General features: G+C 37.5%; 1 protein-coding gene across 5 annotated transcripts in view; it reads right to left on the minus strand.

Moving 5' to 3' along the window:
- Positions 1–15,354, minus strand: part of LOC101344199 (protein argonaute-3) — a 194,706-nt gene that overhangs the window by 24,990 nt on the left and 154,362 nt on the right. For all 5 annotated transcript variants that reach the window (XM_004371946.2, XM_023727236.1, XM_023727237.1 and 2 more), the window contains 4 exons: positions 14,884–15,006; positions 14,422–14,555; positions 8,083–8,267; positions 1,068–1,227 (listed from right to left, as the gene is read on the minus strand). In XM_004371946.2, the coding sequence (XP_004372003.1) occupies positions 1,068–1,227; positions 8,083–8,267; positions 14,422–14,555; positions 14,884–15,006 (602 nt within the window). The remainder of the gene's footprint in view (positions 1–1,067; positions 1,228–8,082; positions 8,268–14,421; positions 14,556–14,883; positions 15,007–15,354) is intronic.

A 15,354-nucleotide genomic window follows, 5' to 3' on the forward strand; every position in this document is an offset into this window, starting at 1 on the left:
AACAACTATTTGACTTATGTCAGAACCGACTTATGATGGAGTCGTCGGAACGGAACCCCGTCGTAAGTCAGGGATTACCTGCATTCATCTCCTTTATGAATCTCATCTCATACTTAACAGGGATGTGAAGCAGAGGCAACATGGAAAAACAGAAAAAAAAAAGGCTTTTATTTCAAACATACAGGGGTCCATCCTTATTCTAATGCTATTTTGCAGTGTAGATTGGCCAAGATACTTACTTTTTGAGCCTCAGTGGCTCCAGCTACTAAGAGGGAATAGTAATATCTTCCTCACAAGTAGAGATGAAAATACCCAGTACACCAAACGGTACATTTTAGTACTCAACAAATAAATGTTAATCCTCTCTATATCCTTCCCTTTTTCCTCCCCATCACAGTGGTATTACAGAATTAAGTAATCCAGGACCATGATTTTGCCTTCATCGTTATGTCAGAAGATCCATCCTCTTAAAACTATGATAGAGAACCTGTTGTTCAATTCTCCCAATAATGGCCTCTTCCCCAGTGCTCTGTACAATTAGCTACTTCCTGTTTCTGGGTCATGATGTCTCATACTTCCTAAGAGGTGATCCAACAGCAACATCTATTGTCCCACTGACTGCAGGGGTTGATCTGGCTTCTCAATTGACTAGCCATATGCCTCTCAGCCTCCTTCTATTCTTCCCCTTCACTTTCTGGTGAGTGAGTAGCCTCATGAAACTATAATCCAGGCTGAAGATGACTTCTCAATAAAGAAAATTCTTCAGGCTGTGCTCTCCAGTGAGAAATAAATGAGGCGATCAAAGTCCTAAAATTTATACTTTCTGGCTAGGTGAGTGGTATTTGCACTAAATAAAAATGAGAAGAGGAAAGGAGGATTTTCACAAGGGAATCTCTTAACTTCGCCAATTGAAACTCTTAATTTTTTTGCCGAAATGTCTATTTATCTCCCATGGCAGGAATCATCAAAGCTATCTCTTACACAGAGATCGTTAGATATGGCAATATATAGAAAAATTAAGATAATAAAAACAATGAATATTTTCATAAGTGATTAGCTTATCTTACCTTTGATGAGGTACAAGAATATTATTGATCCCTCCGAGTTTAACATTTATTTTTAGGCACAGGTTTGAGAGAGTTTGAGGAGATGTTTTTATTACATTCTTGACTTGAACACATTGTGTAGCCATACCCAAAAGTGTGTCTCCTACACGTTTCACCTCCGCTACAGAACAAATGAAAATACCTCTAGTTAGAAAAAAGGCCAGATGTTACTGAAAATAAAGCTATTATGTTTCCCTCCTTTGATATACATTATTGTATTACGGGATACCAACAATCACACCAATACTAAAACTATCCTGTTAAAATTTAAGGTATACTGCCTTGAAGATTAGCTTAAGTATTTAGTGACAATTTTCTGGTTGTTTGCTTCATTTTATAAGACGGTATATTTTTACCTTTATAAAAATAGGATAACCACAATAATTAAAAACCGTAAGGAGGAAACAACCTAAATGTCCATCAACAAAATGTGATAAATACATATAACAGGTTTTTTTTACTCAGCCATAAAGAAAAATAAAGTCCTGATACATGCTATAATATAGATGAACCTTGAAAACATTATGCTGAGTGAAATAAGTTACTGACAAAAGGACAAATACTTTATGATCTCACTTACATGAAACATCTAGAATAGGCCAAGGTACAGAGACCAAATTTTTATTAGTGGTCACCAGAGGTGGGAGGGAGCAGGAAAGGGAGAGTCATTGTTTAGGAAGCAGTGAGTTTCAGTTTATGGAGATGGAAAATCTGGTAATGATTATTGGTGATGTTTGCACAACAGATTAATATAATAAATATCACTAAATTGTACGCATGAAAAATGCTGAACTGGTAAATGTTATGTTATATATATCTTTACAACAATAAAAAAGAAAAAATCATAGAGAAAAATACTGTAATCTGTTATTAACATACTCTCTATATTATTAGTATGCAGTTATAATCACATATGCTTACAGTTTTCAATCCTCCAACCTTTAATTAAAAAATACACAGGTAATTACAATATACCCACTCTGCCATTATGACTTCCACAAAGAGTTCAGTGTATGTTGTTCTTATGAGGTGTGGTCAAGTTGGTTCCGACTCATAGCCACCCTATGTTCAACAGAATGAAACACTGCCTCATCCTGTGCCATCCTCAGAGTCGTTGCTATGTTTGAGCCCGTTGTTGCAGCCACTGTGTCAATCCATCTCATTGAGGGTCTTCCTCTTTTTCACTGACCCTCTACTTTACCAAGCATGATGTCCTTCGCAAGGGACTGGTCCCTCCTGGTAACATGTCCCAAGTACATGAGACGAAGTCTTGACATCCTTGTTTCCTAGGAGCATTCTAGCTGTACTTCTTTCAAGACAGATTTGTTTGTTCTTCTGGCAGTCAATGGTGTATTCAACATTCTTCACCAACACCATAATTCAGATGCACCAATTCTTCAGTCTTCCTTATTCCTTGTCTAGCTTTTATATGTATATGAGGCAATTGAAAATATCATGGTTTAGGTCAGGTGCACCTTAGTCCTCAAAGTGACATCTCTGCTTTTCAACACTTTAAAGAGTTTTTTTTGCAGCAGATTTGCCCAATGCAATGTCATCTGACTTCATGATTGCTGCTTTCATGGGCGTTGACTGTGGATCCAAGTACAATGAAATCTTTGATAACTTCAATATTTTCTCCATTCATCAGATGTTGCTTATTGGACCAGTTGTGAGGATTTGTTTTCTTTATGTTGAGGTGCAATCCATACTGAAGGCTGTAGCCTTTGATCTTCATCAGTGTTAAGTGCTTCAAGTCCTCTTCCTTTTCTGCAAGCACAGTTGTGTCATCTGCATACCGCAAGTTGTTAATGAGTCTTCCACCAATTCTGATGCCCTGTTCTTCTTCATATAGTCCACCTTCTTGAGTTATTTGTTTAGCATACAGATTGAATAAGTATGGTGAAAGGATACAACCCTGACACACACTTTTCCTGACTTTAAAACACTCAGTATCCCCTTGTCCTGCTTGAATGACTGCCTCTTGGTCTACGTACAGGTTCCACATGAGCACAATTAAGTGTTCTGAAATTTCCCTTTCTTTTCAATGTTACCCATAATTTGCTATGATCCACACAGTCAAATGCCTTTTCGTCATCAATAAAACAGTGTATACGACTTCTCACATACAAAACATATGAAAAATATTTTAAAATCAAATCTGAGCTCAAAGTACACATGGTACAGCTACTATGGAAAACAGTTTGGTGGTTCCTCAAAAAATTAAACACAGAATTACCATATGACCCAGAAAATTCCAGCCCTTAAGATATACTCAAAATAACTGAAGGCAGGGGGACTCAAACAGATACTTTTGCATCAACGCTCATACTTTTGCATCAACGCTCATAGCAGCATTATTCACAATAGCCAAAAGGTGGAAAAAACCCAAGTGTCCATCAACAGGTGAATGGATAAACAAAACGTGGTATATCCAGACAATGGAAATTTATTCAGCCATAAAAAGGAATAAAGTTCTAACACATGCTACAACATGGATGATTCCTGAAAACATGCTAAGTGAAATAAGACAGACACAAAAGGACAAATACTATACAATTCCACTTGCAGAAATATTGAGAATAGGCAAATACACAGAGACAGAAAGTAGATTAGAGGTTACCAGGGGCAGGATGGAAGGAAGAACGGGGAGTTATTGCTTAATGAGTAGAGTTTCTGTTTGGGGTGATAAAAAGGTTTTGGAAATAGATAGTGGTGATAATTGTACATGGTGAATATAATTAGTCATTGAATTTTACACTTAAAAACTGTTAAAATGGCAAATTTTATACTATATAGGTATGTGTTGCTTAACATTCATGTAAACCAAAAAAGAAAAAAACCAAACTCGTTGCTGTCAAGTCGATTCCGACTCATACTGACCCTATAGGACAGAGTAGAACTGCCCCACAGAGTTTCCACGGAGCAGCTGGTGGATTTGAACTTCCGACCTTTTGGTTAGCAGCTGAGCTCTTAACCACTGTGCCACCAGGGCTCCAAAACATTCATGGTATGTTCAGTGAAATAGGACGTTATGTGATTTGGATGTTGTGCAAACACCGCATTAAAATCTTATGGGAGCCCGTTTCCAGTCGTCCTTGTTGCTGCTGCTGCCACTGCTGGCGGAGGCTGGAGGAATGATTAGCAGCAGCTGTGGTGGCTGACAGGAAGCAGAGATGAGCTAGAGGAAGCTAGTGAGGACGGAGGGGAGTGCGCGCAGCCTGGCCCGCTGTTCTGCTCAACTGAGCAACAGGAGCAGCCTGGGCCCGAAACCACTGCTACCACTAGCCCACCTGCCCACTGGACAAAGCCTGAGAGCCCGTGTCCAGAGTCATGTTCTCTGCCTCACCTGCTTGTATCCCACCCGTGGCCCAGTGCTGTTAAGAATATGGGTTTGAGATCTTTAAAACCATTAGGAGGAAACAATAAACAAAACGAGAGCTGCTTTCCCTTTAAAAAACAAACAAAAAAAAACCTTATAGGACCACAGACATATATGAGGTTGGATGTTGTCCAAATGGATGTTAAGCACCGCATACCTGTATATATTTTGCCACAATTTAAAAAAAAAAAGAAAGAAATGAGCTATCTAGCCAATAAAAGACATGAAGGAATCTTAAATGCTTATTACTAAGTGAAAGAAGCCAGTCTGATTCCAACTACATGATATTCTATAAAAGGCAAAACCATAAAGACAGTAAAAATACCAGTGGTTGCCAGGGTAAAAGGGGGGAAAGAGGGAAGGATGAATAGATGAAGCGCGGGGATTTTTAGGGTGGTGAAACTATTCAGAAGACAGACATGGGAGTGTGCTCTTGTAAAGATTTACAGCCTTCAGTTCTACTCTGTTCTATACGGTCGCTGTAAGTTGGAATCGAGTCAATGGCAATGGGGTTTGAAACTATTCTGTATGATACTGTGATAGTGGACACGTGACATTATGCTTCTGTCAAAACTCACAGAACTGTACAACACAAAGTGTGAACCTAAATGCAAACTATGAACGTTGGTTAATAATAATAATATTGGTTCATTAAATGTACTACATTAATGCAAAACAAAATCAAATTGACTCCAAGTTATGGCAACACCATGTGTTACAGAGTAGAAATGTCCACAGGGTTGCAATCTTTATGGAAGTAAATTGCCAGGCCTTTCTTCCATGGTGCTGCCGGGGGTGGGGTTGGAATTACCAACTTATAGGTCAGGAGTCTAGTACAAATCTTTTGTGCCACCCAGGGACATTAATGGAAGATGTTAATAATAGGGGAAACTGTGTGAGGGAGAGGTAGGCATATCAGAAATCTCTGTCCTATCTGCTCAATTGTTCTGTTAAGTCTAAAATTGTTCTAACAAATAAAGTCTGTTAATTAAAAACAAGATCACTCTGCAAGCAAATGCAAAGACTGGAGTAGAAGGGAACTAGAGAAAACCAGTTTGGAGACTATGGTAATAACCATCTTACCCTCCCACCAACAGAGACAGACTGTGTATTTATTCACATCCCTGTCAACAATGGGTATTACCATTGCTGGTGAAAGAAACTTGATTTTGGTTCACATATTTTTAATGATTAATGAGGCTGAGCACCTTTTCATAAGGTCATAAGATCATTTGTTTTTCTGTTTTATGTCCTTTCCTATTTTTTTTGCTGGATTGTTTCTCTTTCTCTTATTGATGTACAAATTCATTGAGTTTAAAAGATAACAGCTTCTGTATTTTATCACAACTTTTAAAATTTTACCTTCTGACTTTCATACCTATCATTTTTAAACACAGAATAATATTTCATCAACATACTTCAGTTTACTCATTATTTAAGACCAGTTCTCTGTAGTTTTTTAATATCACAGGTGTCAGCATGAAAATCTTTGTGCACAGAAATTTTTGACATTATGAATTGTTTCCTTTGAATAGATTCTTGGGAGTAGAAATACGAAGTATTTTTACTAAAAACATATTACCCAAAACATATTTTTATGACTTTGGATGTAAAAGGGTATTATCAATTTATACTACCACCAGCAATGTATTAAAGCACCAGAGTCACTAGGTATTATACACACAAGTAAAGTACTCACAAGAACTAGGTATTATACTACTTAAATTATACTTGCTAAGTTAGTAGCATAAAATCTTTCCTCTATTAATTTGTACTTTTCTTTAACTATAAAAACCAACATTGTCACATATTCACTTGTTTTGTATCTTCTTGAGAAATTTTAGTTTATATTCTTTGCTCATTAATCTAAAACACAGGAACGTTTTTCCTTTGTTGAACCAATAACCCAGGTGTATGAATATTTTAACTAATTATACTCCATTTGGTGGTTTGAAAATTATACATTTTCTTTGTGTTTCTGAACAGTTTGCTGTTGCTGTTAGGTGCTGTTGAGTTGGCTCTGACTCATAGCGACCCTACATACAACAAAACAAATCACTGTCTGGTTGTGTGCCACCCTCAAAATTGTTGCTGTATTTGAGCTTACTGCTGCAGCCACTGTGTCAATCCATCTCATGGACAGTCTCCCTCTTTTCTGCTGACCTTATGCTTTAGCAAGTATACTGCCTTTTTCCAGCGACTGGTCTCTCCTGATGATGTGTCCAAAGTAAATGAGACAAAGTCTTGCCATCCTTGCTTCTAAGGAGCATTCTGGCTGTACTTCCTTCAGAACAGATTTGTTCGTTCTTCTGGCAGTCCATGGTATATCTGATATTCTCTGCCAACACCACAATTCGAAAGCATCGATTCTTCTTTGGTCTTCCTTTTTTATTGTCCATCTTTTGCATGCACATGAGGTGATGGAAAATACCATGGCTTAGATCAGGTGCACCTTAGTCATCAAAGTGACATCTCTGTTTGTTAACACTTTAAAGAAGTTTCTTGCTGCAGATTTGTCCAATGCAATATGTTGTTTGATTTCCTGACTGCTGCTTCCATGGGCATTGATTGTTGATCCGAGAAGAATGAAATCCTTGACAACTTCATTATTTTCTCTGTTTCTCATGATGTTGTTTTTTGGTTCAGTTGTAAGCATTTTCGTTTTCTTTACGTTCAGACGTAATCCATATTGAAGAACGTAGTCTTTTACCCTCATCAATAAGTGCTTCAAGTGGTCTTCATTTTCGGCAGGAAGGTTGTGTCATCTGCTTACCTCAGGTTGTTAATGAGTCTTCCTCCAATCCTGATGCCGCGCTTTTCTTCATACAGCCCAGCTTCTTGGATTATTTGTTCAGCACATAGACTGAATAAGGTGAAAGAATACGACCCCGCCACACACCTTTTCTAATTTTAAGACATGCAGTATCCCCTTGTCCTGTTCAAACCTTTGCCTTTTGATTCATGCACAGGTTCCACATGAGCACAATTAAGTGTGCAGTTTAATAATTCGTATTTAACTCTTTAATTTTTACAAAACTTTATTTTGTTTACAATAATAAAAGCTAACATTTATTGAATGTTCACTATATTACAGGTGCTATTCTAGGCTCTTTATATATGTAAACTCATTTAATTCTTACAGCAACCCTAAGGGTTAGGTATTATCAATATCCCAATTTTGAAGATGAAGAAACTAAGGCTTAGTGTGGTTAAGTAATTCAGCCACAGTCACACAGATAGTACAACTGGCTGTACCTAAAAATTAAGCAACATAGTCTGACTCCAGAATTTCTGTTTTTAACCACTATACTATGCGGATACTCAAGGTAACTCACTGCCACTTTTACTGAATATTCTTCCCTTAAGCACTGCTTTGTGATGCCTCTTTTAGCTACAGAAATTTTTTTTCACAGTATCTCTTCCTGGACTATTTAGTTTGCTCTACTGATTTGTCTTTTCTTACCATAACAACACATGGCTTTGCATACTGTAGCTATAAAATGATTTAATACTCAGAAGGTTTAGGATATGTTGTAATATACATCTAAAAGGACTATCAAGTAGTTGAGGAAAAAGGCAGTCTTAAGATATCCTTACCATACACTGGTGTCTTCCCTGGCAGGATGACGATAATGAGCTGCAGCCCAGAGTAGGTGTTCTTGAGATGCCGGAACATGGGCTCTACACTGTCTGCCCCCTGTGCATATTTGCAGAAGCAAGGCTGGCCCTGGATGGGCATCCCTGCATCCTTAGAGATCTTCCGCAGCTGATCCGTGAAACCCCTAGGAGAAACCACTAAAACTAAACCCTTTGTCTAGTCATCAACACCTATAAAGTAGGAACAGAAGTTTGGGAAGGGAATGGAAAATGAAGCAAAACTTTGTGTGCATCATGTAATAGAGGTCACCAGACTATTGATGTTAAGGCAAAGGTGGGTTAGTAATCTACTTGGGAACTAAAAACACCATTGCACAATTATACGGTATTTCGTAGTTTATAGAGAGCATTAGTACTAGAGTGTGCTGGTTAAGAGCTCAGCTTTGGAGTCAGCATGGTGGGTTCTAATCCCAGTTCTGCTAATTACTAGCTATAAAATCTTAGGTAAATTATTTCAGTTTTCTTTATCTAAAATTGATTACTTCCATTATAGAATTGGTGTGAAGATTAAAAGAGATAATGTATATAAAGCACTTAGCATACTGCCTAAGACATGGTTAAAAACTTGATAAATTTTAGCTATTGTACATTTTCTAATTTTATCCTGACAAGATTCATAAGAAAGAGGCAGGTCACGTATTATTGCCATTTTATAGATCAGGAAATAGCCTCAAGGATATCAAGTATTTAGCCAAAGTCAAATGATTACATAAATGGCGGAGCTGGAAGTATGACCCAGTTCAGAATTTCCTTCTGCAATATTATGTATCTCAAACTAGGAGAGCAGGAAAGATTATAATCATGGAAGAGATTAAAAGTAAAACAAAACAGGCAGGCAGCACTTTAATGTACTTTCATTCATACCAAAACCACAAAAAACAACTTCATATTTAAACAACATTCTGCATTTAGTCTACTGTAAGTGAGTAACGATGCTGGGGTTTTACAATCACTTTGTTCTTAAAACAAATAAGGTCCTAAGTCAAGGATCTGAGTGATCTTTGCTCAAAAACACTGTCTCTCTCAGGACAGAAATGAAGTCCGTAGGAATTCCCTTCTCCTTTTCAATATTAGTGTTTTATTCAAGAAGTATGAAGTTGAATATTTTTATTCAGCATAAACAAGACTATAGGCCCAAAGATTAGGAGACTTCTATTCAAGTCATAAATAAAAAATTTAAGTAAAACGAATACCTCTAAATTTGAAAAACAACTGGAGGTAACTTCTTTGGCCTCTGGAGGTCAAATAAGATAATTGTAACCGTGTAATAAACTGTCCTTACGATACTTTACTTGAAAGCAGTGGGATACAAATCATATTAACTGATCATTAATATATAAATTTAGAGATAAAGGGTTAATAAGAAAGAATGAACAAAGTACAGAATTTTTTTGTTTTTTTTTTTTAAATTCTCACATGAAGAAGGCAAGGTAAATTCTGACCTGACCTTGGTTAAACTGGTCTCTATATCACTGATGGACTATTCATAATGGTCCTACTTTATATGAGCTGTTAGTGGAGGTTTTAACTAGACAAGAAGAATTTTCTTAAGAAAATTAGATCCTCGAGGGGGAGATAAGATACAAATAATTATAATACAAGGCAGAAAGTGACAAGCACAGACAGATTTATAAATTAGTATGTTAATTTAGAGGTGAGACAGATTATTTTCTGCATAAGGACTCAGAGAAGATTGGGTAGTATTTGGATAGGTAGAGATAGGAGCTGGGCATTCTCAGTAGAGAACAGCATGAGCAGAAATGGGAAAAAAATGCCAGGGAGATAGAAGGAATACAGTGCTTCAGTTTCTTTGTCCAGAGTATGAGAAAAGAGAGTATGAGAAAAGACTTAAGAGGCAAGTCAAAGATTTTAAATATCAAACTGGCTTTGAATGCTATTCTTTATTAGAGACATCTGATAGTTTTGGAGGAGGATAGTCACAAGTGGAGCTGCTGTTCTTTCATGGTAGCACGTCTCCTTAAACAAGGTTGACAGCAGAAGTCCTTGAGACTATGTCAGATCTAAAGGAGCAAGAATAGACAAGCAAGAGGAAAAGAAACCAGACAAAGTGGAAAAAAAGGAACCAGGAAGTCAAGAGGGAAGAAAAGGTCAAGAAGGTAGTCAGTTATCTCTAATGCTGCACATATTTTGAGGAAAATAATGGCCAAGAAGGAACCATTACACCTGATAAGCACAAAGATATCAAAGATCTTCTAGGACCCAGTCTCAGCAGAGCACTATGAATTCAAGGAAGCCTGAAAGAATAAGTTAGGTAAATTGAAAATTAAAAAGAAAAAATTGAACAGAAGATTGCTGAGCACTTATACTGAGGGAAAGAATCTGGGGAAGGGGGGAAAATGTAGAGGTCAAATTTTGGAAAGTAAGGAAATAGAAACGAGTTGTTTAATTCCACTCTTTCAAAAATCTCAACTGAATAAAATCGAAAACGATAAAGATCATGGAAGAAAAAATAGGGACAAAGCTAGGAGCCCTAATACATGACAGAAACACAATACGAACCATAAGTAACAATGCACAAGCACCAGAAGAGAGACTAGATAAATGGGAGCTCCTAAAAATCAAACACTTACGCTCATCAAAAGACTTCATCAAAACAGTAAAGAGACAACCTACAGACTGGGAAAAAATTTTTGGCTATGACAAATCCAATCAGCATTTAATCTCTAAAATCTACAAGATACTGCAAAACCTCAACAACAAAGAGACAAATAACCCAGTTAAAAAATGGGCAAAGGATATGAACTGGCACTTCACCAAAGAAGATATTCAGGCGGCTAACAGACACATGAAGAAATGCTCACAATCATTAGCCATTAGAGAAACGCAGATCAAAACTACAATGAGATATCATCTTACCCCAACAAGGCTAGCATTAATCAAAAAAACACAAAATAAGAAATGCTGGAGAGGTTGTGGAGAGACTGGAACACTTATACACTGTTGGTGGGAATGTAAAATGGTACAACGACTTTGGAAATCGATTTGGCGCTTCCTTAAAAAGCTAGAAATAGAAGTACCACATGATCCAGCTATCCTGGAATATATCCTAGAGAAACAAGAGCCGTCACATGAATAGATACATGCACATCCATATTTATCACAGCACTGTTCACAATAGCAAAAAGTTGGAAGCAACCTAGGTGCCCATCAACGGACGAATGGATAAACAAATGGATATCCACACAGTGGAATATTATGCAACAATAAAGAACAATGATGAAGCTGTGAAACATCGTATAACATGGTGGAAGCTGGAACTTATTATGCTGAGTGAATTTAGTCAGTCACAGAAGGGCAAATACTGTATAAGACCACTATTATAAGAACTCAAGAAAAGGTTTAAACACAGAAGAAAACATTCTTTGATGGTTACCGGGGTGGGGAGGGAGGGTGAGGGTTACTTACTAATTAGATAGTAAATAAGAATCATCTTAGGTGAAGGGAAGGACAGCACACACTACAGGGGAAGCCAGCACAACTGGACTAAACCAAAGCTAAGAAGTTTCCTCAATACAATCAAATACTTTGAGAGACAGAGTAAGCAGGGATGGGAGGTCTGGGGACCATGCTTTCAGGAGACATCTATGCCAACTGGCATAACAAAGCTTAGTAAGAAAATGTTCTGCATCCTACTTTGGTGAGTGGCGTCTGGGGTCTTAAAAGCTTGCAAGTGGCCATCTAAGATGCATCAATTGGTCCCAACCACTTGGAGTAAAGGAGAACGAAGAACACCAAAGACACAAGGAAAGTACTAGCCCAAGAGACAGAATGGGCCACATAAACCAGAGACTTCACGAGCCTGAGACCTGAAGAACTAGATGGTGCCTGGCTACCACCAATGAACGTCCTGACAGGGAACATAACAGAGGGTCCCTGATGGAACAGTAGAGTGATGGGATGCAGAACTCAAATTCTAGTAAGAAGACCAGACTTAATGGTCTGACTGAGACTGGAGGCGCCCTGGAAAGCATGGCGCCTGGACTCTCTATCATCCCAGATCTAAAACAATTTCTGAGGCCAACTCTTCAGACAGGGATTGGACTGGACTGTGGGACATAAAGTGATACTCATGAAGAATGCGCCTCTTAGTCAAGTAGATACAAGAGACCAAAGGGGCAGCTTCTGTCCAGAGGTGAGATGGGAAGGCAGAGAGTTAGGAGCTGGCTGAATGTTCATGGGGAATCAGGGGCGGAGGGGAGGAGTGTGCTGTCGCAGAATGGGGTGAGCGGCTGGGGTCTCATAACAATGTATGTTAAAAAAATTTTTTTTGTATGGGAGACTAACTTGGAATGTAAACTTCATTTAATTACAACAATTAAAAAAAAATCTCAATTGAGAAATAAGGAGAGACAGCACAGTAGTTGTAAAGGAACTTAGAATTAAGAGAAATACTTTCTTTGCTTTATTTTCTAATGGGCGAACCAAGCATGTTTTTAACTATGATCAAACCAGTTGAGAGAAATATGTTGAAGAAATGAGAAAAAATTTATGATTAAAGGTCCTGGAAGAGATTGGAAGCGATGTGATAAACAGCACAGATAAAGGAATTTGCCTGGAATGGGCTTGGAGGAAATGGGCAAAATGGTAGAATTATCTTTGGAGTGGAAGAAGAACAGAAGAACATCTCTTGCTCTGACATGGAAGCAAAGAAAGGAAACACAGGTAAATAAACACTAAGAACATACAGCCTCAAACTCAAAGTCTAAGTCATACTTTAAGTTTTGTTTTCTACTGTAATAGAATAAAAGCTATAACAACAACAACAACAACAAAAAAAAAAAACCGAGCAGCAGAGGTCCCCCCATTTCTTTCTCAGGAGAAGCTATATTTTATTTCCCACTAGGCTTTCGATCACAGGAGTAGGTTAGGGTGGTCAGAATGAAGACGCCTAATGGGGAAGGGCAGTAGCACTACTGTATGCTGAGGTATCTTTCTTGTTCCATGACTATTAAATTTAAGAAAAGTGACGCTCAGTGGCAGCTGCTGCTAAGAAGGTATGCACAGAAGTATTAAAAGAAAATAAAAGCTACCATCAATTGACTGCTCACTTTATGCACCAAGCACCTTACACTTATAATCTTATTTAATTTTCACCCTTTAGGTACGTACTACAGGTAGTACTTGACTTATGACAGGATTCTGTTTGACTCCACGGTAAGTAGGTTCTGACTTAAGTCAAATACATCTTTTTTTTTTCTTTAGTTTTCGTTATTATTGCCTTTTATTATCAGTATCTTCATAAATTCGATCCTAATTCTGTCTTTGGGGGTTGGAAACATTACATATAAACATCTGCAAGTGAACATCTGAGAATGATAACATCAGCAAATTACATGCTGCAACATTGTGTGTAGTTAAAAAAAAAAAAAAAAAAAAGCCAACGGTCCTAAGTGCATTTGTCATAACTCGAATCTGTAGTAAGTTGGGGACTACCTGTAGTCTTTCTTTTACAAAGGTGAAAACTAAGCATAATGAGATTAAATAAATTATCCATGACAATACAGTTAGAAGTAGCAAAGCTGGGAATTAAACCTAACCAACCTGCCATCGAAAGCCAATGATGCTGCTGCTACCACACAAGCCTGTTATGGGTTGAATCGTGTCCCCAAAATGATGAAGTGAAGTCTTAACCATCCCCGCCCCCCGATTTGTCAATGTGACCTTATTTGGGAATAGGGCCTTTGCAGATACAATTAGTTAATATGAGGTCATTCTAGGGTAGGGTGGGCCCTAATCCAATATGACTGGTATCCTTATGGAAAGAGAAGAGACACAAAGACCTACACAGAGGGAAGACAGATAGCCATGTGAAGATGGAGGCACAGATTAAAGTTATGTTTCCCAACTAAGGAATGCCTGGGGCTACCAGAGCTGAAAGAGATAAGAAAGGATCCTCCTCCAGAACCTCTGGGTAGAGCGCAACCCTGACGACACCCTGATTTCAGACTTCTGGCCTCCAGATCTGGGAGAGAATAAATTTGTTATTTTAAGCCACCCAGTTTGTAGTAATCTGTTAAGGCAACTCTAGGAAACTAAGACAGTCTATTAGGATGTCTAGAAGAATAAACTAATGACTTTACTATGACTAAACAATTTAGGCATCTTCATCAACTATTTACAAACATATTTAAAGGTTCAGTGATTAAACATTCTCCATATTGAGCAAACACTGGATAGAACATTAGCTGACTAATTTAGAAATGAAATACAAATCTAAATACAAAAAGGTCTCAAAGCCAAAGTAATGGCATGCCTTACTTCAGTATTTCTTCTCTGCACTGCCTCTGTGTAGCAAAACAAGCTATAGCCCACATTTTGATTTCAACTCCTGTGTGGAATTGTTTCCCTCGCATGTCCCATACTCCATGGCTTGGTGTTGCTACTGTCCGATTCTACAGAAAAAAGAGAAAGAGAAATAACAAGGCAAAAGAGGACAAAAACTTAACATACAATTTATTACAATGAGCTGGAAAAAGGAACTTCAAATTACTGATTTCTGATATTCTACATGGTAAGACTATTCTATGACAATATTATTTATACTTTACTCATAAAAAAATAAAAATTCTACTAAACTCAAGCAAAGACACCCACCTTAAAACAACAACAAAAATTTTATTGGAACAATAAAACACTTTCTAAATTCCCGACTTAGCTAGGAGACTCTTCTCTCCTTAGAAACTTCATGTGTAAGATTAAGAAACTATCAAGAGTTTTTACCCGTCCTCCATACTGTAGCATAGGTGCTGGAAGTACACGTCCGGTTACGTGCGCCATTTCGTCCCGAACTTTAAATTGAAACTCCTGAACAAATGGATCTGTTTCATAATTTGCACTTCTTACCTAACCACAGAAAAAGTTTGTATAGTTATTCTCAAAATTACAGAAATCCTGTTCTACTCATTAGAACTTTCTATTTATTTTCCCTCATTGTGTCAACAACATGTTTTGTAATAGGTCTTGTTAACGATGTCCAGCTGTAGAGAAGAGACTCTTAACTTTGGAACCAGGGGTTATGAATGAACTCCAAGAAGTCTGTGAACTCTCTGATAATTTATACACAATTTAAATGAATGTATTAGGTTAAATCCTAAGAAATTTTCATTGTTTTTGATCCATAAAAATGTTAATTTTACATGATTCAACCTAGTATGTTTTGGGAGGGTGGTTTGTAGATTACAATAGATTCTC

Source organism: Trichechus manatus, unplaced genomic scaffold (genome assembly GCF_000243295.1).
Source record: "Trichechus manatus latirostris isolate Lorelei unplaced genomic scaffold, TriManLat1.0 scaffold00015, whole genome shotgun sequence".
Classification (NCBI taxonomy): domain Eukaryota; kingdom Metazoa; phylum Chordata; class Mammalia; order Sirenia; family Trichechidae; genus Trichechus; species Trichechus manatus.